Source organism: Strigops habroptila, chromosome 1, assembly GCF_004027225.2.
Source record: "Strigops habroptila isolate Jane chromosome 1, bStrHab1.2.pri, whole genome shotgun sequence".
In the NCBI taxonomy this organism is placed as follows: Eukaryota; Metazoa; Chordata; class Aves; order Psittaciformes; family Psittacidae; genus Strigops; species Strigops habroptila.
The window spans coordinates 11,966,608-11,993,429 of NC_044277.2; the positions used below are offsets into that span (position 1 = coordinate 11,966,608).

Here is a 26,822-nt window from a genome sequence, read left to right on the forward strand (position 1 = left end):
TTCAGCATATTTATCTATAAAATATAAAAATAATTAGCATTATGTATAAAAACATAATTCATATAAAACCACATGAATATATAAAAAATAGGTACATAAACCATGATATACATAAACCATGTTATACATGTTATAACATACATAATGTTTTATGTATGTATAACATACATAAACCTTTATGCAAGTATAAAATATATACATATGAAGCATTATTTAGAACACATTCGACATAGAAAAATTTCTCTATATATAGTGTTCTCCATATAGAACCATATACGACATTATATATAGTCTCCATGTTTCCACAAGGTTCTAAATTTGTCTGTATGTTTAGATTCTGTAGATTTCTATAAATGAAACACAATTTTGTGATACATAAGTGTATAAACCACATTTATAAGCATTAACAAACACACCTGTGTAAATGCTTGTGTTATTTGTATCAATAAATCGAATACAGGAATATATCTGCAATATATATTACACCTGGAATTGCAATATGCATAAGACATTCGGTTTATATGTACTTGTAACCGATATTTGATGTTTTATAAGCAAACACAAACGCTTCTGTGCAGCGTTTGAACTCACGCACACCCCACCGCTGCTCAGAACGCCCCTTCGCTGGCCACGCCCCCTACCGGTCAGGCCACGCCCCTCGCTCCTCAGGCCACGCCCCCCGCGGTGCAGGCCCCGCCCCTCGGCCCGCTCGCGGAGGGCGGGGCGGTGCCGATAAACACCGCCACGTGCGGCGCGGCGGGGGCGGGGCCAGCCTCGCGCTTCCGGCAACACGGCGCCGCATAAATAGCGCGGCGCGGCCCGGCGCCTGCACCCCCGGCACTCTGCGCGGCACTCTGCGCGGTACCCTGCGCGCTGCCCTGCGCGCTGCCCTGCGCGCTGCTCCGCACCGGCCCGCTCCGGCGCCCATCCCGCCGCCGCTTCTCCTTCTCCTCCTCCTGGTCTCGGTGCCGGCGTCGCCCCGCTCCGACCCGCCGCCATGCCGTTCCTGGGGCAGGACTGGCGGTCTCCCGGGCAGAGCTGGGTGAAGACGGCTGATGGATGGACGCGCTTCCTCGACGAGAAGAGCGGCGGCTTCGTCGGAGACATCAGCAGGTACCGGCGGCGGCTCGCTCCGGTCCCCGCTCCTGCCCCCCCCCCCCCCGGCGGTGCCGCGAGGGGGCGCCGCGGTGCGGCCGCACGCAGCCGTCGGGGGGGGTCGGTAGGATGGACGGTGGCGACTCCTATTGCCCGGGCTGGGGGGCTCCTGTGCGGGGCTGCCCGTATCCCCGGGCATAGGTGTCGCTGAGGCGGCCGGGCCGGCGGGCGGGGGGCTCGGCGGCTTTCCCCCGCCCTCTGTCATGAACCCAGAGCCCGTCTCCCTCGGCCCGGGTTGTCGGCACACGGAGGCTGTTGTCCCTCCCGTCCCTACGGCTGTAGGATGAGAAAGGGGAGTGAAAACAGTCGCAGCCCCACGGCTTGGGCGATGTGCTCTCGGAGAGCATCTCTGAGCCTCTCCTCGGAGGTCTGGGGGTGCCCCCCTCACGAAACAGCCCTGCCTGGGGCTTCCCGGCTCTCGGGCTGGAGCGGGATGATGTGTCTGAAACCATAAATCTTCCCCATCCCATGAGTAATATACCTTCCGTGCTGCTTGACTAATCTGCCTGTAAAACATCAACAAACTCCCGAGCTGCGGCGGGCAGGAAGCCTGTGCGGCAGTGTGGGTGTTCGTGGTCTCCGGCTAGATCGCTCCTGTCAGAACCAAACGTTTCTCAGAGCTGCATCTTGTTTGCAGTCAGGTTTGGGCTGAGGGATGAGTCAGGAATGTCCATGGCAAAGGGACATGGAGCAAACAGGGATTTGCTGTGAGCTATTGCTGAGATGTTATTGTGCAAGGATGTTTATGTAGCAGGTCTCTTTTGTGCAAGCTGTGAATTAAAATGAAGTTTAGAATCGAAAGCATCTCATCTGTAAATAGGTAGAAAAATGTCTGGCTGTTAATAACGTGATTGTGTTGGGAATAGTGACTTTGCCGTGGGTTTATACATCCCTTTTCCCATTAAAAAGCAAGCAGGTGACATACTGGCCCCGGTCTGAGGTCCTTGCAGTGCCAGGTCCTGGTGTCCAACTGTTCGACCTGTCAAGATGTCTTGGAGAAGCATGTGGAAACCTGGCAGTACAGAAACAGGGGAATAATCTGCCTCCCATGCTGGAATTCATCCACTGCTGTTGTTATGGAGGTTTCAGATTACAGAGTCATTCAGTAGGAAGTCAACAGTCAAGGGTGTGCTGTTGACACATAAGATTTAAAGCAGATCCATCTTGTGCTCTTGGGCTTGGATTCCGCCACTGCATGGGGCGTGTTGACCTGGCCCATAGTTGATTTTGTGTAACTCTGATAAAATATGAGCTTGAACATCTCAAAACTGCTTCTTCCTCACTGCCACACTGTTCTTGGGTTTGGGTCACCCCCTACCAAGGAGCAGCATGGATGGGGGAGATGTGCAGCTGAGATGTCCTGCACTCGGGTTTAAGTGGTTCTGGTGGAAGTGTCAGGCTCCCTGGATTGTTGTTGCTGTGAATACTGTCCACCTGCATTGGTGCTGCTGTTCCTCTTCTGCAGCGTGGTGGTGGAACCTGCGGGAGCGGTGCCTGTGCTGCAGTTGTCATTATCTGTGAGGAGGGACATGGAGCAGGAAGGGGGAGCTGAGGCTCTTGGTGTTCTGAAGCCAGGGGAAGATCCCTCTGCGTCGGGGGCCATGTGAGATGCCAAACCAGAACACCTATCTGGAAGAGGCCTGGGTCCCTTGTGGCGCTGAAACTGACTTGATCACTTCATTTCCCTGTATGCTGCTGGTGTGGCTGTGCTGACAGACAGCAAACAGGGCAGACAAGGAACCTTGTCCCACAGGTTTTGTTCCCTCGCAGGAGCCTGTGCTGAGTAGCTGTCAGAGGTGTGAGCTGGTATGGTGCTCCTGTTGTATTTTGGAGGCAGTGTGAACACGAGGTCTGTGGAGGAAGCAGTCTGGCTTTGTGGCTTGTGGCTCCTCATGGCTGTTGCAGGGGAAGCTTGCCCAGGGCTGTGAGCAGCAACACTTCAGTGCCTGCCAGAGCTCCAGGGGTGTCGCAGCCACAGCAACTGAGAGGTGCAGTGAGGTGCCTGGGACCCTTCTTTGAATTTAGACCTGCAGACAGCCATCTCCCATCCCTTGTGAGCTGCTAGGGCAATGGGGGCAGTGTCTGTTCCATTTTCCCGCATGTATTTCCTGTCTTCCCCACAGCATCTCCACGCACACACATCATCCCTGCAGCTCTGGGCAGCATGCTGGGTGCAGGGTCCTCCGAGAGCTCCTGGTGGGTGCTGCCTCCCCCAGGGATCTGTGCTGCAGTGCTGTGACTGCTTGGGGGCTTCCCAGTTTCACATTGCTACATGGATCTGCTGATTTGCAGGTCTGAAGAATGTGGAGATGTTGATGCAAATCGGTTTTATAGATAGTCTTTCATTGGCCTTGGAGGAAATAAGGGGTTATAGCTCTCCTCACTAATCATATAGTTACAGCAAAGCTCCAGCAAAAGCAGATGGGCAGTTTTGAACTAGAGATCCTAGCTGTTAATTTGTATAGTCACTACTATGTGGTGTTTGGAAAACCACCAGCAGAGTCTGAACCTCAGCTGAGCTTTTCTTGTAAGCTTGAAAGAATGTTTTGGGGGGACTCTTTTGTTAATAAATATTTTCAGTGCATATATGTGTCCTCAGATGTCTAAATATGTCTTTCCGTGGAAGTCTGACTGGCTCAGAGGAATTTACCACCTACAGTAGGAGGATATGGTGCTACTTAAAGATAGAAACAGGTTAAAGGAAGGAAAATACTGCCCAGTAGTGTCCCAGCAGTAACTCTGCGATCTGTGTTACTAGTTCCTGTTATGGGTATCTTAGCACAGAAATGAGACACCAGAGGCTCGTTTAAAAATACCATTACTGGATGCAAAATCTGCATGTAGGCTTCTTGAGAGCAGCCTGCAAGGAGGCAGCTTTGGAGCTCCCAGTGAAAACCTGTGTATTTTCTCTCCTTGCAGGAAACATAGTGTTCAGCAGACTGCAGAAATAAACAGAATCCTTGCTTTGTGTCATTCACAGCTTTTGTAAAAAGGATGATCACAACAAAGAGAATCTCTTCAACAGCCTGAACTATGATGTTGCTGCCAAGAAGAGAAAAAAAGACCTGCTGAATAACAAAGCCAAGATTCAATGTAAGATGTCTATTTGGGCTTTTTTTTTTTTTTCTAAGAGTTGCTGCAATAGAATGGAAAATGCTTCATATCTCTGTTTTTTGCACAGTGCATGAAGCCTTCCAGAGTGTCTTGAAGGGCTTTGTGCCCAAGTTTGACCTAAGTAGAGAACTTGGATACAGTTTAATGTGAAGATTTATGCCCCTGTTATAATCCTTGCTCTGAGGAGTTGTGCTTGTTGTGTTCAAATTTGTCATTTGTGTTTGTCAGAAGGAGGGTAATTTTTTCCTATGGTACATTCAAATGAACCAGTTCCAGGGCTTTTTTTTCCCCCCCCTCTGTAGACTTCCTTGTGCACAACAGGCTAAATTTATTCTTCCTTCCATATGCATGTTGAGCACTAATCTACATTACTGGAGGCTATAAGCCTGAATACAAGCTTTGATCCTATCTCTGTGTGCGCAGTGCATGAAAAATGAAATAAGATTTCAGCTCACTTAAAACAATGGAAGGTTTGAAACCTCTCTGTGCTCAGCGAGCAGCAGGGGTCTCGATGGTGCACTGTGGAGGACTCGGGGGAGCTTGCAGGGGCAGCAGGGTCTGTGTTGGTCTGATTGGAAGATAGGTACTACAGTTCAACGTGAGGGCTACAAATGTAAACATAGAGGAAATGAGTTACAATTCCCACACTACTATTAGCTCATTGTGCATCCCCCAGGATTTCAGAAACTGGTGCCAGAAGCTGGCCCCTCCGTGTATTTGGTTCTCTGAACAAACAAATGTTACCATGACAGTTTTTGGCTGGATTCTGCTGTGACCTACTATTTAAAAGGGCCTGATGCAGGGTCTGCACATCTGTAACTGAGATGGGTTGGCCTTGGGCTCACAGTACCAGGCAGCAGTGACATCGCTGCATCCTTAGATGGAAGGACTCCAGAAGCACAGTATTTTCTTCAAGGAAAGGCATCTAGCAGGACAGGGAGAAGAATTTTTGCTTACACTAGCTGTTGAATTGACAGTGTGTGGTGGAAGCAGTGTCAAATGCCTGTGGGAGGAGGATTGAGCAAAAAGTAAAGCAAAACTGCTTACAATAAGGACTCTACTGCAAACCAAGTTAGTGTGCGGTGGGTACAGGAAAGCTATTTTGGGGAGTGGATGGGACAACTCCCATTTCTGAGGGAAGGGAGGGGCAATTAGAAATAGGAAAATTTTGGTCCCAAATAGGTTTTTCTTTTTTAGCAAGTTAGCTGCAAGCACAAGCATGCTCCTCTGAGCCTGACCTCACTGCTAAAAGCTCTCTCCCACATGCCTGGTGTCTCATGACATTTTTGCTCAACTTCAAATTTGACATTCAATCCCAAGCCTGTAACCAAGGTAATGAATAGTTAATAAAATCAATAACAACAGAACCTGGCTGTCAGCCACACTTAGTGTCTGGGACCAAAGAAGAGGAGGTGCTATGGTATATCTGTGGCTGGCAGATTAAACATTTAGAGCCTTGAGCTGTGTCACTGAAACAGAAGCCCTTTCTAAGGCTCAGGGCTGCTGTCTCAAATGAAGGAGTATGGAAACAAAGCAGCTGAGCAAGTTGCTAGGTTTGGTTTCAAGTGCAGATGGTGTAAACACAAAATAACTTCGTTTGCACTAAAAGGGCAGTGAGTGTTATGAGCAGAACAGAGATCCAGCCCTCTGAGGTGGGAGGTTAACTGAGCAAAATGTTTTTGTCCAAACAGATTTCCACCAGGAGAAGTGGATCTATGTTCACAAGGGGAGCACAAAAGAGGTGAGTGCCTCTGTAGGTTCTTTGTTCCATTTTCCACGCAGTGGGAGATACTGTGTTGATATAAATCAGCAGAAGCTCTTCAGAGATAAGTGGAAGATCTGGCTTGTGGTTGGAATTTCAGTAATGATTTTAAGCCCCAATCAGGGAGCCAGGGCTTGCTGTACATGTGTTTAAAATATGACTTGTTTGCTTCCCTCAGTTAAAAAAAAAACCCAGCCATTTGCAGACCAAGCCATAATACTGCTCTTGGCTTTCACCCAGAACAGTCCTAACATGGAAAATCATTGGAATTCATCACAACGCCTTGCTTGCGCTCATGGAGAGAAGCAGCCGTATGAGACTGCTCTGAACTTGCCCTATATATTGAACCCTGGGAATGTGTGGCTCATTCTCACCCATAAATTCACGGGTCATGAGCAAAGCTCAGGTCACTGTTGAGGAAAACACCATAATCTACATCTGGCTATGCCCACTCCTGATGTCAGTAAGTGTGGCGCTGTGGGAGGCCTCCTCCAGCTGCAAGCTGGTCCCATGGTTTGTACCCATTAGCTTGCTCAGTTGAGTTGCCCTGGGTCACATCTACCCGGTGCTGTCTGGACTCATGTTGGTCAAAACATGACCTAGACTGTGTTTTCTTCTCAGCGCCATGGTTACTGCACCCTGGGGGAAGCCTTCAACCGACTTGATTTCTCCAGTGCTATCCTGGACTCCAGGAGATTCAACTATGTCGTGAGGGTGAGTTAAAGGCCAAGGTTTATTCTGCTGTGATGGTCGTGGAGGCTCCGAACTGAGCTGCAGTTGGGTGATGGGAAGCACTGGCAAAGAGAGGCCCAGGCATGAAAGTGGGGGAGTTGTGCTTTGCTGAATGAAGTAATTGATGGTAGCTGTGTTGATAGATGCCCAAAACCTCCTCTTTGATCTGTTGAAATGGAGAGGCAGATTGGTGGTGGTAACACAGGTGATGGGCTGTCCTTAGCCTAGTGTTCCTACTACCTTTCAATTCTGAAATTCATTTCTGAAACCCAGAAAACTTAGTTTTTCATTCCTTACTTCTCAGTTCATCTTAAGTGTAATTTCTGTAGTCCAAAAGGAGCATGGGCTCTCTGCAGAGGCCATAGAAGAGCAGGGACCTCTTTGCATAGGAGGCTCCAGCTCTGTGAGGGCTGTGGAGCTTTATCTTGCTTGAAGTGATAAAGGAGAGGCCCTGGGGAGCTGAGCATTTTGGGAATGAGAGGATGCACTGAAGCTCTTGGGAGACACTGATCTTAACTTCTCTGCCAAGGGTCGTGGTTGCTTTAAATCCTGTGTGGCTGGCGGTGGTTTCAGTGGGTGAAGCATTTGGTTAGTCCTGACACCATTAGTTGGTAGGAAGGAGGCATCAACCCCAGGTTGCCCATACTCTGGCTTTGTGTAACAGATCATTTGGCTCTGTGTGGCTGAGGGGGGTGGTAGTGGTTGGAGAGCTACTGTCTCAAGGGCTGTGGATGCTTGTATGTTTATGTGCATGTGATCTGCAAATTGATCTTGAATTTCAGATGCTTATCAAGGTTTGGAATTCAATAAGCTTAAAAAAAAAATCTGTTATTAACTTGAGGCTGTTTATAAACAGCTCCTTTTCACATCTCATCAGCAGCTGATCACTGGTGAGGCACCAGCTGTTCAGGTTTTAGGTTCTGGAGCAAGCAACATTGGTATTGCTTTCCCTTTGAGTCAAATGTCATGAAGTGTCTAAGGAAGAAGTGATCTGAGTAGGTTCACCTTGGTTTGTCTAGGTGACAAGGAGCCTGTGGAAACCTCTGTCAGGCTGGGAAGGTATCTTGCATGAGACTGCAATGATTGAGCAGAATTCCCATTTAATGTTTTGAACAGTAAACAGAAATTTCAGTGAGGCTGGTGTGGTCTGGTGGGGAGGCTCTGGCTGACCTTCTTCCCCCTTTTTCCCATCAAAGCATCCCAAATCTGCTGTGTCCAAAATAGCAGTTTTCTGTATGGAAGTCAATATGTGTCCTTGTTTCTGCAGATTGACTCTCTTCTAAGCTTTTAAGAATAGTTTTCCCCTTGGTAGTTTTAAGGATACAGCACTACTGAGAAGTATGAAGCTTCCTAATTGAGGCTGACTTGTGGTTTGGCAGATTAAAGAAGGTATTAAACCTGGCACCATGGATCAAACATAAAACTGGCTTCTTAAAATGAAAGGCTTCTATCAGCCAAGTCTCCGGTGGATAGTAGCTCATAAAGTGCCTTATGGGCCAGATTTACTCACGAAAAGCTCTGCCTAGATGTGGATCTTGTTTATGGTCCTTTGCAAATCACAGACCTCCTAGAGCACCCAGATGAGCAGACTGTCACATGGAAAATGCCTTTGAACATTGGCAGGCATAACATTTTTCCCTTCCCTCCCTTGTTCTCTCTAGTTCCATCCGTTGCTTGGGGTATCTGATTAATGTCACGCTACTTAGTTCATCAAGCAAATGCTTTCCAAGGAGGAAAGTTTAGAGGTGGAGGCTGGGGAAGAATATGAGGATGTCTGTAGGAGAAAAGAGGAGAGAAACAGCTGCAGGCTGGGGATTCTGTTGGCTACACCCGAACTTGCCCTGTAGAGAAATAAGCTACATCACTGCTGACAGGAAAATGGGCTTTCAGCTGAGCATCAACTTGTCTTTTTTGAAAGCATTCCTTTCTGAATTTCTCTGAACTTATGTGCTGCAGTGGCTTTGGTGCTGATTTTCTTATCATACAGAAGTGTCTGCTGCTTAAGATATTCCCAAACTAATACTAACAGTGCGCTGATCAAATGGGCACCTCTGAGGTGGTGTGAGCTGCAAGAAGCTTGGCAGGTACTCATGTAGCCAGTGAGTTCATATAACTGAAGAAATTCTCTTCCAACATCAATCTTATCTTGACAGTCTGATGATACAGTGCTGGAAGTACTAAGTCTAGGCATTGCTGCTAGGACTTGGTTCTTGCTGATCTTTTAAACTACACCATCTGCCTATGTGTTACAGGACAAAGTTTTAGAGCTAGTAAGGAAGTGATTGATACAGAGGACCCAAACTGTTCGTTTCAAAGCAGCCCTGGTTTCTCTGGTCTTAAAGACTGGAAGTGTTCTGTAAGCATAAGTAATATGAGCAAAGACAAAAGTGCCTACAGCCCAGAAGATGTTTGTTCTCCCTTGGGAACACTGTTCAGATGACAGTGATGTTTTACAGGCTGCTTCAGGAAGACCTGTATGATGGTTGTGCAGTAACATCTCCAGGGAAGGTGCTGTTTCTGATCATAAAAGCTTAGGTCAGGTTAAGCTGCATGGGCACAGTTCTTGTGGAATAACATGATCTAGATAGCGTGCAGCCTGCTAAAGTGGTCTCTTAAATTCGTTATGTTTTTACAGCAGTTAGCTCCAGGAGTCCTGGATTTATGCTGTGCTGAAAGAATCAGCTCAATGCTGTCTCATGGAGATCTGTCAGCACCTGTACTGTAAATCATTATAACTGGCTTTGCTCTTGCTCTACCTCCAAGCCGAAAGCCAATGTGACATTTCAGCCACAAAGTGAAGGGCTGTGAGAACAAGATGGGGCTGGAGGAGGAATTTTTCATTGCAATACATTTTTCTTAAGCAGTGCAGGTGTGATTATAGTCCCCAACCAGGAGGAGCTTCTGGCTCCCCACAGGGTGCAGTCCAGGTTCTCTATAGCTGCTTTGAGGTACTCAAAGGGGGATTTACACTTGAGTAGTTTAAGACTTGTGATTTTAATAATTACCCGTCATTTCTCTTTTTGAGTCAAGGTTACACCCTTCTGCTGGGTGCAGCAGACCTGCTGAGGGGTTTCTGGCTCCCTGTGCTTTAAGCCCGTAGCTGTGGGTTATTTGGGGTACTGGATTGCCCACACACCCTGGTGTTGAATGGAGACAGTGGCAGAAGGGCCATGTGGCTGTAGCAGGTCTAAGCAATGCTGTGCACAGTAGTTGCTGTGTATGACTCATGTCATATGTTCTCGTGGTCCTGAAACAGGGCCTTTATTCCCTGCCACATGGCAGTGTTGTGTTTGCTGGGGTTTTCCCTTGTGCTCGTGGGAGGAGGACCTGCTCTGCTCCTGGAGCTGAGTGGCTCATTGCACCAACTGCTTTAGGCTGCCTGCTAGTGGGGTTTGAGCAGGAGCCGCATCACACTCACAGGGAAGTGAGCAGGTTATTGCCCTGCTGCTGAAGATGCTACCTCCTGCCAGCTTTTCAGATGCTCTGGAATAGCCCACTGCACCTCTTGCCCTTCCTTTGTGTCTCTGGAGACCTCTGAGAGCACACAACATATGGGTGAGATGGTAGGAAGGATTTTCTGGGGAAGCTACCCAGTCACCGTTATCAACTTCTGAGGAGTTGAAAGAGTGAACTGGGATCTAATGCCCTGTTTTCAGAAGGTCTTGCAGACTTCCCAGCCCTAGTTAAAATCGTCTGGAATGTGATCACTTAGTAGTTTTGGAAAGCAGGCCTTTTAAAATTGCTCTTAACCTTTCCCTGTGCACTCTCTCCTACCATCTGTCCCTCTCAGTTGAGCGTGGGCTGGACTTAATGCAACTGCATCATAACACATGCTTGCAGCTCTCCAGCCTTTTTAGCCTACTCAGCATTAATCTGAACTCATCAGTTTGCTCTTAGTCTGTATTATGCAAGTGGCAACATTGATTTGCTTTCTTGTAATGCTGTAGACCCCAGTTTGGCAGTCCATTAAGAGACCATACTCTGGGTCTGTGTCAAGGCTAAGACCCTCAATGCACTGGAGCATGTGGGACATGGAGAAACTGTATTGCTTACCTGGTTTTTGTGTATTACATGAGCACAAAAGAAGAAAAAGTGTCTTGGTTTGGAGGGCTAAGCCAGTTGCTTCAGCCAGCAGTCCCTGCAGAGCAGTCCTAGAAGTATTCACAATGTAGTTATCATGGAATTTCATCCTGTGTTTATTGCTGCAGGGAAAGGGAGGTGACACATGATATCTGAGCTGGTTCACTGAACATAAATTGATAAACACAGACAAGGCAAATTTGAATCTGTTCCTCTGCTAAATTGGGACAAAATTAATTCAGCCATTCTTCAAGGAACTGAGATTTTTATCCTTGTTCTTAAAGAATGGCCCTGGCGTCTCACTCCTACAGTATTGCATTACGTGATGCTTATCACTGGGTGCGTTTTGGTGTTTTCAGTAATGGGCACAACATTGCTAACACCCAGCCTGGAGGAAGCTGTCTCTGTGCCAATTCCAGAATGGTGCAATCTGGAGACAGCAGTTGTTTGTGCACAGAAGAGCTGATCTGAGTGCATGTGTGGCTAATGTACAGATGGAGTCTGGTGAATTGATCACTACAATCAAAGGTCTAAAGGCTGAACAGTTCAATGTAAGCGGAGTATTACAGGCTACTTTGGGGCACTGATATTTTTTCTACTTACTCCTCCAGTATTTCAAAAAATGAAGAAAAGACCTTTTATAAAACAGCTCAAGCATCTTGCAAACTGCCTTGTTTTTAAGAGTATCTTGTTATTGTCGTCTCAGTTTAGCCGATATAGCAAGAAGATCCACTAATGCCTGTGGACCATATATTACCCAACTCCTGCACCTCTTGTTTGCCCTCAAATGAGCCAAGAAACCAGGCAGCCTGCCCTTCACAGGAGCTAGCACAGGTCTTTTTTCATCTTGTTTTCTTTTGGTCATGCGAGGTACAAGATATTAATAGCATGTAAACTCAAAGCCATCTGATGATGGCATTGGCCTGGAAATCAAGAGGAAGAAGATCAGTCACTCAAGGCAACTTCACTGCTCCTAAGTGGCAGTCACATGCGAGCAGAGCAGGCGAATGACTGCAGAGACACCTCTCCCCAGGTCCCTGCTTCATGGCAAGCTGCCGGTGACTTTTTGGATACGTTCCTGTCATTCTTTCAGCGGGGCAAACAGCTCAGCTCATGACTTATCAAGTCTTGTCAAAAGCCATCTTAGTTACTTGACACAAGTAGTTGCACTTTCTCTGGGCTCTGCAGTGCCAGCAACTGGATACTGTAGCTGCAGATGATAAAGGATTAATAAGCTAGTCATGTGGTAACGTGTTGATTGACTTGTAGCATAAAAGGTTTTCCCTTTCCTTTCTAAATTAAAACAGAAGGCTATGTACATCCAAAACAAATGGACTGACACGTGGACAGCCTGTGTATTTATATAATGCTGGGGGAAGGGAGGAAGGCTTGGAAGATCACAGGCCACATGTTCTGCAGTGCATGATCCATAGGAAACTTCCACAGCTGTTCTTGTGGTGGTAGAGGTGGGAAGGAGAGGGCATCTTCCCTGTTGGAAATGTTTCCTTTAGCATCTGCAGCCCAAATTCAGTGTTCAGCTTGTACGTGAGTCAGATCAGTGATGGGAAACAAATCCTAATGGAAAGTAAAAGCGAGACCTCCATTAGGGGAGGTTAAAAAGTAAACAGGACAAACAGGGAAAGGTGGGTTGGTGTTTCAGCTGTAAGAGCTGAACAGGGGAGGAAACCTTGGGGGAATAGGAATTTGTTGGCGGGAGGAGGCTGCTTTTAATACAGTGCTCAACCTTTCTGTCATAGTGACAGCACTCTGACAAAACCCATGCAACCCAGGAGCTTGACGTAAATCGTGGAGTCTGATTCTCATTAATGCTCCATCAATAATATCCCCATCCAAACAGGCATTCGCTCGTGTTCCCTTATGACAGGGCTTGTTTATGCCCCAGTGAAGGACAGTGACGTTGGCTGTTCGTTGTTCTATTGGTGTGAATAGAGGCCGCCAGTCTCAGCGCTGCTCTGTGGTTTCTCTGCATCTCTGAACCATGAAATCAAGTTTTCTTCCGCCCCCAAGACCATTAGAACGCCTTTATTCCCCCCCTTCAATGTGGGTTTAATTATTTGGCCTCTGCTCTCCTCCCCGTTTGCATTAGTTTGCTCTGTCGTTCTGTCTCCCTTTTATTTTCCAGCAGCAAACAAGTCCGTGGACTGTTTTGCTGTGTCATGTGACCAGGAGTCAAGATTAGAAAGTTATCTCTGTGCTCTGAGGCTTGCAACCTCTATTTTTATCCACAGCTGCTGGAGCTGATAGCAAAGTCTCAGCTGACGTCACTGAGTGGCATTGCCCAGAAAAACTACATGAACATTTTGGAGAAAGTGGTGCAGAAAGGTAAGAAACAGAAGTGGTGAGGGGGAGGAGGAGGTGGGTCTGATCTAATCTGCAATCCTGTGTGAACCACATCCTTGAGAACAGCCAGGCAATACAAGATGGGCGAAGAGGGGCACCGCTGCTTATTTCTGTAGTGCAGTCCTGGTTTTCCTTTCTCTCAGTGAAGGACTGGAGAAGGGGGCGAGTGGGAAATGGCTGTATTCCAGTAGGTATCTGAGGCGATTCCTCCTTTTCCTTGCTACCACCCCTTCTGCATCCTACTGAGTCCTATTTCTGACTGCAGAAGAGATGGCTGCTCCTGCCCCCAGCCTATCTGCAGCCTCTGCTGCCGCCTTGTTGCCAGTTTGCTGTATCATCAAGTGCTCCCACTGCTCCAGAGGGAAGGAAAGCTCCAGAGCTGTCTTTACCTCCTGGGGGGGCTGAACTGTGGTTGACATGTGGCATTCCCCTCCCTGATGCTCCAGCTCTGTCTGAAGCCTGGGAATTGAGAGCAGCCTCTTGGTGTGTGTATATGTAATGAGAAAGGAGATCCTGAGCTGTCTCCCTGCACATCAGCTGGGGTAGATGGGGAAGAGGTGCACATGGATATCAGAGGGGAAAACTGGCTGCTTGCCAGTGGTGGGAAATGGGAAGTGATGCAGAAAGGGCAGATAGCTTATCTGCTTATCCTGGAGGATCTCTTTCCATCTGCTGTCTAACCTACTGTGCCTGGCTAATGTTTAAGTGCTTTCCTCTAAAAAGAAAAGCACAGGCTGTCTCTTCCTGCCCTGTGGGGTTATAGCAGATAATTTGACTTGCCTTAGAAACACATAGATTTAGAAAAGGATTTGGGCGGTTTCCAATTTTAACCTTTCCTGTTCTTCCAAAGTCCTTGAAGATCAGCAGAACATCAGGCTAATACGGGAATTGCTGCAGACCCTCTATACATCCCTCTGCACGTTAGTTCAACGGGTTGGCAAGTCTGTCCTGGTTGGAAACATCAACATGTGGGTGCACAGGATGGAGAGTATTCTCCACTGGCAGCAGCAGCTGAACAACATTCAGATCACCAGGGTAAGCACAAATCCTGAAAGCTAAAAATAATGTGGCTCCTTTGTGAAACCTTCTCATGTAGCAGCTCTCACTTAGGTGACTGCATCCCACTGTACTCCCAAGTGCAAGCACAGAGTGCTGGAGAAGGAACTGGAGTTGCCAAAATAACTGGATGCATTCCTAGCATTACTTGTGTCCCTTAAATCAAACTCAATGTACATGACCCAGGACCATGCTCACTGTTACTGGTCACAGACCGTGGTTTGACTCCTTAATGGCCATGAAGTGTTGTGCAAACAGAGCTGGGCAGGAAACCACCTCCCCCTCTTGAGAGCCTTCAGAGACTAGGCCTCAGTATGAAAAGTCAGCTCAATCTTTCTGAAACTGAGACGTTGTCATCAAAACTTGTTTATCAGATAGTTGAGGTTTTTAGATTTGTTTAATCTGTAAATTAAATGCAAATTTCCAAATAGCTGTGTAACTTCATGCTTCCTGGCTGAAAACATCAGTGATTCTTCCAATAGTGTGGAGCTGCCTGTTGTAGCCAGATGAGTCCTGCTTTCACAATGTGTTTTTTCAGCAGTGCCTGTGGGGCTGGGAAAGATGTATTGAGAAATTCCTAACCTGGCTTTGCATGGGAATAGTCTGAATTTGCTCCATTTCACGGAATCACGGAAGGGTTGAGGTTGGAAGGGACCTCTGGAGGTAGCCTGGTCCAACACCCTTGCTCAAGCAAGGACATCTACAGCCAGTTGCCCAGGACCATGTCTAGGCACTTTCTCCACTTTGAATGGATATCTAATCCACAGAAATGATAAAGCTTTCCCCCACGGCTGATCTCTGGCGTGCCCCTTGTAGGGCTTTTCTGTAGTGAACTGGACTGTGAAATTCCCACTTGAGCACACCAAGTTCATGGCTCAAGAGAATATAAAGAGCACCTTTTTCTCTGGTGGATCAACCAGAGAGACATTTGCAAAGGATTAAGCAAAGGGCCTGCTTTCATCACTTTACATGGCTGTTCTCTGGGAACACCAGGGAACGATTTCCAGTCCTTCAGTTAAGTGATACAGGCAACAGGGACACAAGAGATGAACTCTGGGGAGTCTGAAGAGCTGCAAAAGCAGCAGTGCCTCATCTGATGGTGGTCAGGCAGTCCCTAGCTCTGCTGTCCCTCCCGGTGTGCAGCTCTTGGGATGGGTCTTGCAGGGGAAGCACTTGGCCCAGCTGTGGGGTGGCTCTGGGGCACAGCAAGTCTGTGAGCTGGGGAGCTGCCCTGTGCCTGGGCACTGCCAGGCTCAGCTCACCCGGGCATCTGCTGCCCCGGGCGCTGCTGCCCTCTGCTTTAGGAACTCATAAAAGACAGACAAGTGTTTCAAAGAACTCTGCTTATCCAGACAAAAGTGCATGAAAATATTGCTTGTGGACAGAACTCTTTTATGTGTACTTACATGGATGTTTACAGGCTTTTTTAGAATAAATAAAACATGTGAGCTTGCAAAAAAAAAATAATTTCACACCCCTGAAGATGGCTTCAGGTCAAGTTAGAACAAAACCAGCTGAGTTTAGAGAAAGGAAGAACAAGCCAGTTGCTCACAGTGCGCTGAGTGCTCCTGGTATTTCTGGAGGGGGGGGAAATGTCTTGCAACAGCCAAGATCTAAACCTTTAAAATAAAGAAACTTGCAAAATGTTGTGTGCTCGAGCTGCTTAAAAAAAAAAAAAAACAAAACCAACTCTGTCCAGAAAATGACAGCAAACTGCTCTGATCTCATCTGTGTTCCTTCTCCAAAAAAAGTAATGTTTGAAAGTCCTGGGAAGGCGCACTGAGGGAAAAGAAGTAGCAGATAAGTCTTTGGCCCTGACTCAGAAAACCTGTAATGATTTGCTTGAGCCACTCTGGTTTCTTTAGAAGTAAGACATAAGCATGAGCTTTGGGACTTTTTTGACCCAAGAGTCTCTGAGCTTAGTCTTGCATGTTGTGCCGTAGCAAAGCTTGTAGGTAGAGAGTGCAGGAGAATGCAAGGGAGATCAATGGGAGGTGGTACAAGGCTTCAATGCATTCTTCCTACCCCAAAATAAGACCCAGGCTGTCATGGGTAGAAATGCCCTCTGGAGGTGGCAGAGACAGTTCACCCCTGGAGCATTAGTTTCAGGCCTGTTGCTGGTGGAGACGGCCAAAAATGATGCCTTTGAAAAGCTGTGGGACTTGCAGGTGCTGGGCAGTGCTGCATGGTCTGGGCATGCTGGTGATGAGGGCACTGAAGGGAAGGTGAGAGCTGTTTGTGTACACACATACTTCTTGTGCCTGTGGAGTTTCACATGGGATGACTGGAGATGGAAGCACATGATTAAAAGCAGCTTCATGCAGTGTTCCCCTGCTGATGGTGGGCCGCGTGCTTCTTGTTTGAAACGGTTAATAGCTCTGCCAATTGTGAGATGGGTGCTGTGACTTTGTGACTTAAAATAGCAGCATCTCTCTACAGGGTAAATGATAAACTTGGCACATCTGTCTAACATTGTTTCTTCGTTGGGGCCTAATCCTAAAAGCTGCTGTTTGCCTTAATAAGGCTGGGGCTGGTTTTGGAGCAGTTGGAGTCCGGGTTGTGGTCCTTGCTGATGCCTTACTCCCATGTGTGCCTTGGATTTCCCCCAAGTGCAGGGCCTGCAGATCCATCGTGGTCAATTTGTCCTGGAGCTGTGCCACCATGATGACTTGCAAAACAGTCCACCCCATGTAGACCAGGCAAAGGTGGATGGGGTGTGAAGGTGGCTTTTGTCTCTGTAGGCTAGGATGTGCTCTGGTGTGGCTGAACAGCCTGGAAAGCCATGGCTGCAGCTGATGGGAAAGGGGCAGATCCTTCAAGTGTTCACATTTAGTCTTGCCAGCAGTGACCTGGGAAGACATGCAGGGAAAAACCCTGCTGTGGGTACTCATCAGTCACTGCTGTGGTTACAGCAGGGCCCTGTGACAACATAAGCTAAAACACATGTCAGAAGAGCATGAGATTCCCAGCAATGTGTGTAACGTGAGGCTGAACTTGAGAAGTAATGCTGATCTCTCTCATGGTGGAGAGACCTGGATGGTTTATAGTTGATACCACGATGTAGCCAATGTCCTGCTGTAGTGAAAGCTGGTGGTGGTGCTTCTGGGAGCAGAGTCTCATAAGTATGGATGTGGGATGCACAAAAAGGGGAGGAGGAGGGTTGAAGTGCAACTCTGCTTCTAACTACTGTATTGCATGTATGTGGCCTCATCCTTGAAGGTATTTCAAACTGTTCTGGGGCAAAAGGTTAAATATCTCTATGTAAAATGTCTCCTTATTCAAAGAGGTAACTACAGCGTATTCTCTATCTGAAGAGCAATGCTAAGAAAGCAGTAACTCTACTGCAACACAGAATTACTTGGGTTTTCAGCTTCCTGTGAGCTCTATTTTTGTCTGTCTCTTCCAGCCTGCCTTTAAAGGAACCACTTTCACAGACCTGCCGTTGTGTTTACAATTGAACATCATGCAACGACTCAGTGATGGTAGAGATCTGGTTAGCCTTGGTCAGGTGGCTCCTGACCTTCAAGTGCTCAGCGAAGACCGGCTGCTGTGGAAGAAGCTCTGCCAGTACCACTTCACAGACAGACAGGTACAGCCACCACTTGCTTGTTGTACCCCACTTGCAAGTGAACACAGGGGTAGGACACTCTTAATTGACTCTCCTTGGATCTAAGGGCTGTGCCACAAGCTGTTAATACAGGCTGGCATGAGGATGGCTGTGAAGATGATTTATGTAGAGGGCTTTGCATGCCACACCAATGATTCCTGAAACAGGAGCCTGAGGAATTAGTCATATGGTGAACTTCAACCCTAATCCAGGTAGTAACAACTGCAAGTCATGCAACTGCTCCTCTCCCCACGTGTGTGGGGAAAACGTGCTCCAGCCTGGACCCTGTTGTGACAAGGAGTGACACCCCCACAGAGAATCTCTGTGGATGTGGTCCATGAGCGATGAGTTGTACAGTCTGATGCTTTAGAGCAGGAAATCCCCTCTGAGCTGTTCTGCGGTGACAGGACTATGTTGAAAACAGCCCTGCCAGTACCCAAGTTTACACAGGCAAACATCTTTAGCCCTTTACAAGCTGGTAATCATATAATTGTTTGGGTTGGAAGGGTCCAACCCCACTGCCATGGGCAGGGACACCTTCCACCAGACGAGGTTGCTCCAAGCCCTGTCTAACCTGGCCTTGAACACTGCCAGGGATGGGGCAGACACAGCTTCTCTGGGCACCCTGTGCTAGCACCTCACTGTCCTCACAGTGAAGAACTTCTTCCTCATACCTAAATCTGCCCCCTTTCAGTTTTGAACCATTATGCCTTGTCCTGTCCCTACAGGCCCTTGTGAAAAGTCCCTCTCCAGATATCTTGTAGGCGCTCTTTAGGCACTGGAAGCTGCTCTAAGGTCTCCCCTGAGTCTTCTCTTCTCCAGGCTGAACAAGCCCAACTCGCTCAGCCTGTCTCCAGAGCAGAGCTGTTCCAGCCCTCTGAGCATCTTCATGAGCTCCTCTGGACTCACTTCAGCAGGTCCACATCCTTCTTATGTTGTGGGCTCCAGATCTGGGGCCTTCTAAACTTAAAACCAAAGTCCCTCTCTGTATTTATGGGTGAATGTCTGGGGTGTTTATACCAGACCTCAGCACTTCAGGGACCACGTGCCACGTTTCTCTGCTGACTTGGCTTGATTTGCTTACTCTGAATCTGACTTTGGAAGTGACTCTGGGGAAGTTAATTCAAACCCAGTCTCTGCAACTAATGAGCCCTTAAAGATGGGTGTTGCCCAAGCTAGTGTGACAAACCATTGACTCCACAAGTCAGTGAAGGAGCAAAATACCTCAACTTCTGAAACTGTTAAATGCAACTGTACTCACTGTCCTGCCAGCCAGAAGCTGTGGTTGAAGTACTTGTAAAATAGCTCCTAGTGTTTCAGGCTTCATATGGTAATGTTCATGAAATGGGGATAGACCCTGATAATGGTGTCAGGTGAGGCTGTTGCTATCAGAAAGCTGGTTATAGCTGGATATTCAAAGCAGGAGCTTTCTTGGGAACTGTTGTGGGACCTCACAAGGGTGTGAGGAAGAGGAGAACATGAATTGGGAAGAACAAAGCATTGTCTTTTTTGATCTGCTACAGTTGTTGTTTTCTCTTCAGATCCGCAAACGGCTGATCTTATCTGACAAGGGACAGCTGGATTGGAAAAAGATGTACTTCAAGCTCATAAGGTGTTACCCACGGAAGGAGCAGTATGGTGACACGCTGCAGCTCTGCAGGCACTGCCACATCCTCTCCTGGAAGGTGTGAGGTGCTGGTGGGGCAGATTTGATTGGGGCAGGAGCCATGGGGCACCCAGTGCTTTGTCTGATTGCAGATGGTTTGGGGTGCTGTGGTTCCTTTGCCTCCATAACCTAGTGTTTTCCTACATCTTAATCCTCCCTCAGCTGTCAAGGCCCTTTGTCCCCTGTGCTTGAGATCCCATCTTTATCTTGAACAAGAGTAGTGGCCTTCAAGGCCAGAGGGGAGGGAAATGGGCGTACTGTAGGGCTGCCTGCAGTAAATCACCTTAGCATTGCCAGCAACTCCTCCTACCCATTACTTGAAGGTGGAGGTCTTGGCAACAGGATTAGTTGGAACAAGAGCTGATAGCTACAGAACAGCCTAGACAAAAATCTGCTGGCTGCTGTGGTGATATCCAGGGCAGGTCTCTAGTTAAACTCCAGCTATGGTAGGCTCCAGCCTCTCATCCCTCGGAAAAGGGGAAAAGAATGAATTGGATCTTTGCTTGTTTTATTTCCTATGACGTGCCAGTAGCCCCTAATACACGAAGCCCAGTTCTGACTGTCTGCTTTGGAGAGTAGAAATATTATTCTGGGCTCTGCTCTGCTTGCGGGCAGGATATCTGGCAGGGGGCAGTGCTAAGTTGGCTGATGCTCTGGCACCCTTTCTGCAGTCTCTCTAAATGGAGTTGTTTTCTCCTTTCCCAGGGCACTGATCACCCCTGCACAGCCAACAACCCGGAGACTTGCTCCACTTCTCTTTCGCCGCAAGACTTTATCAACTTGTTCAGGTTTTGAACTTGGGTCACCGCAGCTTATGCGATTCTTACAGGACACTTTATGCCACCGAGCTTGGACACTCCGTTTGTAAATAGTGTAAATATTCATGTCTGTTCGAAGCTCCTGAGTCAAGGAACAAGAGGATCTCGGAGGTGAAAGGTGAAGTTGCTCACTGACGCGCAGCACTTAAGGAATACAGACTTCCATAGGACTGGTGTATAAATGCAGCACGTTGTACAGAGTCCCTTTTTTATGATCAGAGTACAAGATACAGGGCAAAAAACTTCATTTTTTGGTTTTTTAGAAGTTAAAAATGAAATTGCCCCACAACCATTTGAGAACTCTTTTGGTTTGTTTCTCATAGACAGCAATACGAGGCTAGGACTGTTGAACTGTTCCTCCATCTGGTTTTATTTAGCATACGTATTTATAAATATGGTGTTTTAAAAATATTTATGAAAATATCCCTGTGACAAGTTTAACTTTTGTTTTTGAAGGACACATTCTGAAATACTTGGAACTCTAGCCTACTTGTGAGAGAGAATGGCAACATACCGCTTTCTACCTCTAACAGATTGAGTACCTTTCAAACAAAAATCCAGTGTACAATGTGAACTTTTGTATTTTGTACAATGATTTAAAGGGAAATGTTTGTGATAGTAAGCATCTTTTCTTGTGTTAATGCTTACCTCTTTATATTAGTTTTCTTGCTCTGTGCTCAAATGCCTAGATGATAGGCACCATAGAAATACCTAAGACTTTACTCCATCCTCTTTTAATTTGTTGGGTTTATGAAAGACTAAGCAAAAGGGAAAAAGAGAAGCCGCAAGGATGAAGGTTATCTAAAAGGGAGGAAGTTCTATTATACAGAAACAAAGGACTGGATTTAATCTCATCATGTAAATCCGTATCAACTCCACTAGGTTAATTACACTGGTTGAAATCCCAAGTAAGGTTAGACTCTGGTTCTTCCAGCCCATGTTTTCCAACACTGCTCTGTATTCCCACTGCTGTCAAGTGAATTCAGTCATCTTGGGGCAGGTAAAATACAGGGAGAACTGGATCATCCAATCTAGTGAAATTATGCAGTTTTTAGTCACTGAGAGACTGGCAGCATCATGTTTCATTTCAGACTACTGGAGTTTAGGGTGATGAGTGAGACAGCATACAATCATAGAATAGTTTGGGTTGGAAGGGGCCTTCAGAGGCCATCCAGTCCAAGCCCCATGAAGAAACTGGTCAGCATTTTCCTAAAAACAGCAATCAAGACTGGCGTAAGCAAGGGATTTCCAGCATGGCACTTGGCATCTTTGCTACTGGCACAGAGAAATAACCAAAGACCCAGCCTAATCCCTTCCACTTCCAGTGCTGAGCTGCTTTATGGGATCATCTAACACCAGCCTAGCGCTAAACTTTCAGTCCTGTCGAGTAAGTGGCCAAACTAATTTCACTGTGGCCATGATCTGGCTCAACGTCTCCTCTGTTGCATACAATGCTTCACTTTTCCCTACAGTGGAGCTCGAAGCATCGAGCTCATATCTAACAAGATATGGAAAGGTTTTTGTTTGCCAGTAGATTTCCTGTACAGCACTTTCTCTGTGCTGATGTAAGCAGGATACCTTGGAAGGGTAAAGAGTGGGTTGTGTGTGCCTATGTACAAAGAACTGTGAGGAAGTGGAGTACTCAGGACAATTCAGGAAGAACTACTTGAGTTAATTATTGTTAAATATTCTGTTCCTTTTTTTACATTTTTATAACTGACTTTCAACACTTTTCTGCAGCTGTTTATATTAAAAATTGACAGTATTTGCATTTTTGCAAACTAAATCACTTTGCATATTCTTGGAAGAGATGCAAAAAGGGAAAAAAAGCTGCCTCTAGGTGGAGCACTGGGGAAGGGGGGAGGAAAACCAGGAAAATGCTGACGAGAACTTACCTTCTGCCTTCCAACAGCAAACCCAAGAGAGCTCTGTGAGCCTGTGCACCCTTAGCCATAGCCCAGAGCTTGGCACCCTCCGGAGATGAGGAGAAAACGCGTGCAGCATAGAGAGCTTTATCTTGGTGTTGATGCCCCATCCATCCGTTTGCTGGTGGAAGGCATAAGCCTGCCGATCATACTCATGTCAACTGAAAGTGATTTAAAAGCTGTTACCTTGGAAAAATGAACTTGTGCTTGTTTGGGGGGATGTTTGAGTGATGGAGGCCAGTTTGTTTTCATTCCCATATTGATGGCAGTGGGTAGATGAGGCTGAAATCTGGCTTTGTGAATGAGGACATTAAGGACAGATACATGCAAGTGAAGTGAGTGGAGCATTGCCACTGTATTTGGAGATTGTTGTAGCTTGTTTTTCTAGAACTGAGAGGACCTGTGCCCCTTGGCAGCATCTGTTTCCAGCTCTGACCTGGGGTGGGTTTGTTCCATTGTCTTGCACCCATAGTGAGCCAACCTCACTATGGTTGATTAGAAGGCAGTGCTACTTCAGTATGAAATGTTGGGGGGTTCTGCCTATTCTGAGTCCATGCTTAGCAGATGACACTTATCCACTGTGAGATTGTGACACTGGGTGAATTTCAAGCTCAGGTTTGTATACAGCCTAGTGCATTCCCTGCACAGCAAGACAAAAATCTCAGCATCTAACTGTGATTTGGGAATGTCTGAGCATTACCCATTGGCCCTATCAGCCCTTCACTGGTCTTGAGCAGAGTTTACTCTGTCCTCTGCCCAGAGACCACAAGTCATGCTCACAACATAATGTGCAACTGAGGCTCATCTTTATAAAACTTCAGTTAGAGGTGGGGTTTTTATTTATTAGCACTATATAATCTTAAAGGGTCGAAGAGGCGAAGATTATTTGTTAATACGTACAAACACGTGTGTGTTGCTCTTGTGAGGTCCTGGGATATTGCTGTCTGTGTCCAAAGCAGCAGAAAACCAAGCAACTACTGTACTGGAGAACAAAATGGACTAAACAAAAGGAAACAGAATAAGCCTCATTCAGTTACTGCCTCAGTCATTACCCTCCTGCGACAGCAAGGGTCAAATGAGACCTTGATATCTTTGGGAGATTCATTGTTTTTTGAATGGCTGGTACAGAGAGATATTGTGGTGAATTCAATACTCTTGTATTTAAAATGAGATGCTGTTGCATCCAAATACCTTAGTCCAACAACTTACAAACAAAGCAATCAGTATTTTAGCAGTGCAAAGGCATCTGCTTGGCTGAGGATGGCAGTAACAGAACTGACAGTGATAACAGGGGCTTCCAGGCTGGATGGTTTGAGGCTGCTCTTGTGCAAAAAGGACCTCTTTATTTTAAGACAATAGTGGCAAAGCTGTTGTGAAGGGAAAACAGACTTTTACTTGTATTTTGCAAATAGAATGTTCTTTTCAAATGACATTTCACCTTCCAGTTAGTGGAAGGAGGGGTTTTTCCTGTCTTTTATTTTTTTCCTGCCAGCATATCCAAAGAAATCTCATTATCTTCAGAGGATGTGTTAACCAGTGCAGCAGTGTAGAACATGGTGCTGTGAAGAGGATAAATAGATCCACGCAGGGGAAGGAGGTGGCTTAGGAAGGGAGAGATCCCAGAGATTGCAGTTCAGCTTTCTAGAAGAGGCAGGCATTTGGAGTTTGTTTTAATGTGATTGCCACTTCAAGAGGTGTAATTTCAGCTGTACATACCTTAAGCCCTTTATACTGACTACGGTATGGTAAAGATTGATCATAAAACATGTGTACCTCCTCTTGTATTGTTTGGGTTTCTTTTTTTAATTGTGGGAGTTTCTAGATCCTTTTATTTTGTAAAGTGCTTAGGAAAACTTGTATTGCTCTGAAGATCCTGCTTTGTATGTAAACATTTATTTGCACCCTGCCACTTTCTGTATATGGGAATATCTTTTGTATTATTTCTCTTTGCCCCCAGGTTTTGAACTGTTTGTGTTCCCATTTCTGTTTGATTTCAATTACCTTTGCTAAGCTGTCACCTTCTATGGCATATGCAGTTACTAAACCAGCTTTCCCTGCCCAGAAAATTCCTTGGCCCTTAGTAGCTAAAATGTGATTTAGAGCAGGAACATTTCAAATTCTCTTATGTAGCTAATAAATCAGATGTGCTGTTTCACACTTCTCTCCTGCTCAGTATAGCAAACCAGCATTGTCCTCTGCAGTTGTTCTTACAAACCCATGGCACAGTTTCCCTATAGATCAGCACTTTGCCAAAAAGACATAGCTTTAAATTAAAATGTTACTCTTCCTAGCTGGCCTGCTTGCAAAAACACACAGCCTGTGGAGCTGGTGGCTGATTAGATTGATAAAGACTTGCTGTTACAAGGCTTGGGTCTCTGGTGGTCTGCTTTTTCCAGCTCATGGCTTATAACGATGCTTGTTAAAGGCTCTGAAGACTGTCACACAAGCTGTCAGCATGTGGCTGCTGGGCTGTGTGAGTGTCTTTACCTACCAACGAAATCACTGGAGGAACACATGGGATAGAAATTGGGTGCTGGTAATCAGCTTTGCAGGATCTGGCCCTAGGGAGAACAAATCCATCTTGTCCTTGACACACGCAGTCTCTAGTATATTAATACCTTGAACATGAGGGAGATTCTCCTCCACCGACCAAGCATTGCTGCTTCCCCTCCTGGGAGGGCAGCTGAGGGCAGGATGGAACTTGCATTATTTGTTTTAGCCATCATGAGCTGCACAGAATGCTAACAGGTCTGCTACCAAGAGAACATTTTAATTTGAAATAGCAAATACGCTCATCTTTAGGAACTAATCTACAGTAATTATAAATACCTACTTATAAATGGAAGAGAACGTGTGTACTGCTTTGTTTTTCCTTAAAGTTGTAACTAGAGGTGATATGAAGTGAAAGGCATCCCTTATATAAGACTTCTGTTTAATATTATTGTGTGGTTAAAATCCTTCCATTATAAATTTGCACTTTTTTTTTCTTCTTCCCTTGCATGTTCAACTCTGATTTTTACATCTGTTCTGTGCAGACAGTAATGTATTTTTGTAAAACATTTTTGACACTGAATTGCAATAAATGTTCAAACAATGTGAACCACAGAGTTGGTCGTCTCATTGCTTCGAAGTTGGTGACCTTTCAGACTTACGCTTCTGGTGACTGTAAGCAAATGAGGAACATCCAGATGGAGGAACACCCAGAACATGTGTTGTGGCAGTAGAAGAACATCCTGGACAAAGCTGTTGCTTCGTTGTACCTTGAAGGACATTGAGGTGAATGGAGCCCTCACTTCTAGCAAAAACTGCTGATGTGGAGCTTGTTTTCTCTGGACACAGCACAGGAGTGATTGTTGCCCCAGAAGAGATCACCAGTGCTCACTCTGGTCTGATAGCTTCAACTCTAACCCGTGGCTCATGGAAATGTTGTTTTTCCTGGACATGTTATCCAAGTGAGTTATTTTTATCTGTTTTCAGTTAAAATTGCATCTGGTTAGTCAGGACTGCAACAGTCTGACCCAGGCTCCTGCTCAGAGGGAATGTGAATAGGAACCTACTGAAGGGACTCCCAGTAAATGGGTGAAAAGGAGTTGAAAAGGCAAATGAAATGTCTCAGGTTGGAACAGGAGAAGTTACCATGGTAAAACAGGATTACTTGCCTGATAAAAGCTATGCCAGCTATGAAAATAAGCATGAAATGCAGATGCTTGGGGTTTAATCTCATTTGAACTGTCACGGTATGCTTGAGTGGTTTCATAAGTCTTTCTGTAGTTATGCTATGCCTCAGGTTTAGAGTTAGATAGTTGCACCCCCGGGACACAAGTCTCTGGAAATAAGGGACAGTCTACACGATCACCGGAGCCTTTTAAACAAGGGGATGAGAAAGCTGTTAAGACACATTTATTGCACAAACTTCCTTGAAAATACTCAATTCTATATATTTTAATAGACTAAATCATTTAAGGGGAATACTTGGTCTTTTTAGGAATACGGTGGGTGCATCAGTGAGGTCTGTCTATAATTGTTCCTACTTTCATGTTGTTGCTGTTAACATCTCTACCTTTAAAGAGCACTTGGGTAGATGGTGAGGCAGCCTGAAGCATGGATGAGGTCACAGAATGGTTTGGGTGGAAGGGACCTTAAAGATCATGTAGTTATAACTCCCCTGCCTAAGCAGGGACACCTTCCACTAGATCAGGTTGCTCAAAGCGCCTTCCAACCTGGCCTTGAACACTGCCAGGGATGGGGCAGCCACAACTTCTCTGGGCAACCTGTTCCACTTCAATCAATAATAACTCACCCTGTATAATTCCTTGAAGTGTCCTCACTGTCTGTCTTGCAGCAGAGTTTGGGCAAAAGGCATTTTGAAAAACACACAATAAATACTAAGATTATGACTCTGCTTTGCCCCAGCTTTCCCCAGTTCTCAGTTCTGCTTCTCTGCTTTACAAGGGGTGTGGGGTGAACCCCTGTCAGTCGTGTAGGGGGTTGCTTTATTTTTAACAAAACCTGAGCTGCTGCTGTCATCAAAATTGCAGAAATGGGA

The 26,822-nt window shown here is 46.3% G+C and overlaps 1 protein-coding gene across 3 annotated transcripts; it reads left to right on the forward strand.

Moving 5' to 3' along the window:
* The first annotated feature begins 792 nt into the window (after nucleotides 1–792).
* FBXO32 (F-box protein 32) lies at nucleotides 793–25,250 on the forward strand. 3 transcript variants are annotated; one of them, XM_030507192.1, is made up of 9 exons: nucleotides 793–1,113; nucleotides 4,136–4,248; nucleotides 5,961–6,010; nucleotides 6,653–6,745; nucleotides 13,093–13,186; nucleotides 14,055–14,239; nucleotides 17,667–17,849; nucleotides 19,409–19,552; nucleotides 20,239–25,250. In XM_030507192.1, exons 1-9 carry the CDS (start codon nucleotides 998–1,000, stop codon nucleotides 20,326–20,328), a joined length of 1,068 nt encoding a protein of 355 aa, XP_030363052.1. In that variant the 5' UTR covers nucleotides 793–997; the 3' UTR covers nucleotides 20,329–25,250. The 3 variants fall into 3 exon arrangements, 2 of the variants coding, with proteins under 2 accessions (XP_030363052.1, XP_030363066.1); XR_003994493.1 differs by lacking the exon at nucleotides 20,239–25,250 and adding an exon at nucleotides 17,935–18,079 and having other exon boundaries at nucleotides 935–1,113; nucleotides 19,409–19,470; XM_030507206.2 differs by lacking the exons at nucleotides 793–1,113; nucleotides 4,136–4,248; nucleotides 5,961–6,010; nucleotides 6,653–6,745 and adding an exon at nucleotides 9,237–9,578 and having other exon boundaries at nucleotides 20,239–21,373.
* Nucleotides 25,251–26,822: the final 1,572 nt, after the last annotated feature.

Coding starts and splice junctions, on each gene's coding strand:
- FBXO32 (XM_030507192.1), top strand. CDS start 998: ATGCCGTTCCTGGGGCAGGACTGGCGGTCTCCCGGGCAGAGCTGGGTG. Junction 4,249..5,960: donor TAACAAAGCCAAGATTCAAT/GTAAGATGTCTA, acceptor TTGTCCAAACAG/ATTTCCACCAGGAGAAGTGG. Junction 6,011..6,652: donor ACAAGGGGAGCACAAAAGAG/GTGAGTGCCTCT, acceptor TTTTCTTCTCAG/CGCCATGGTTACTGCACCCT.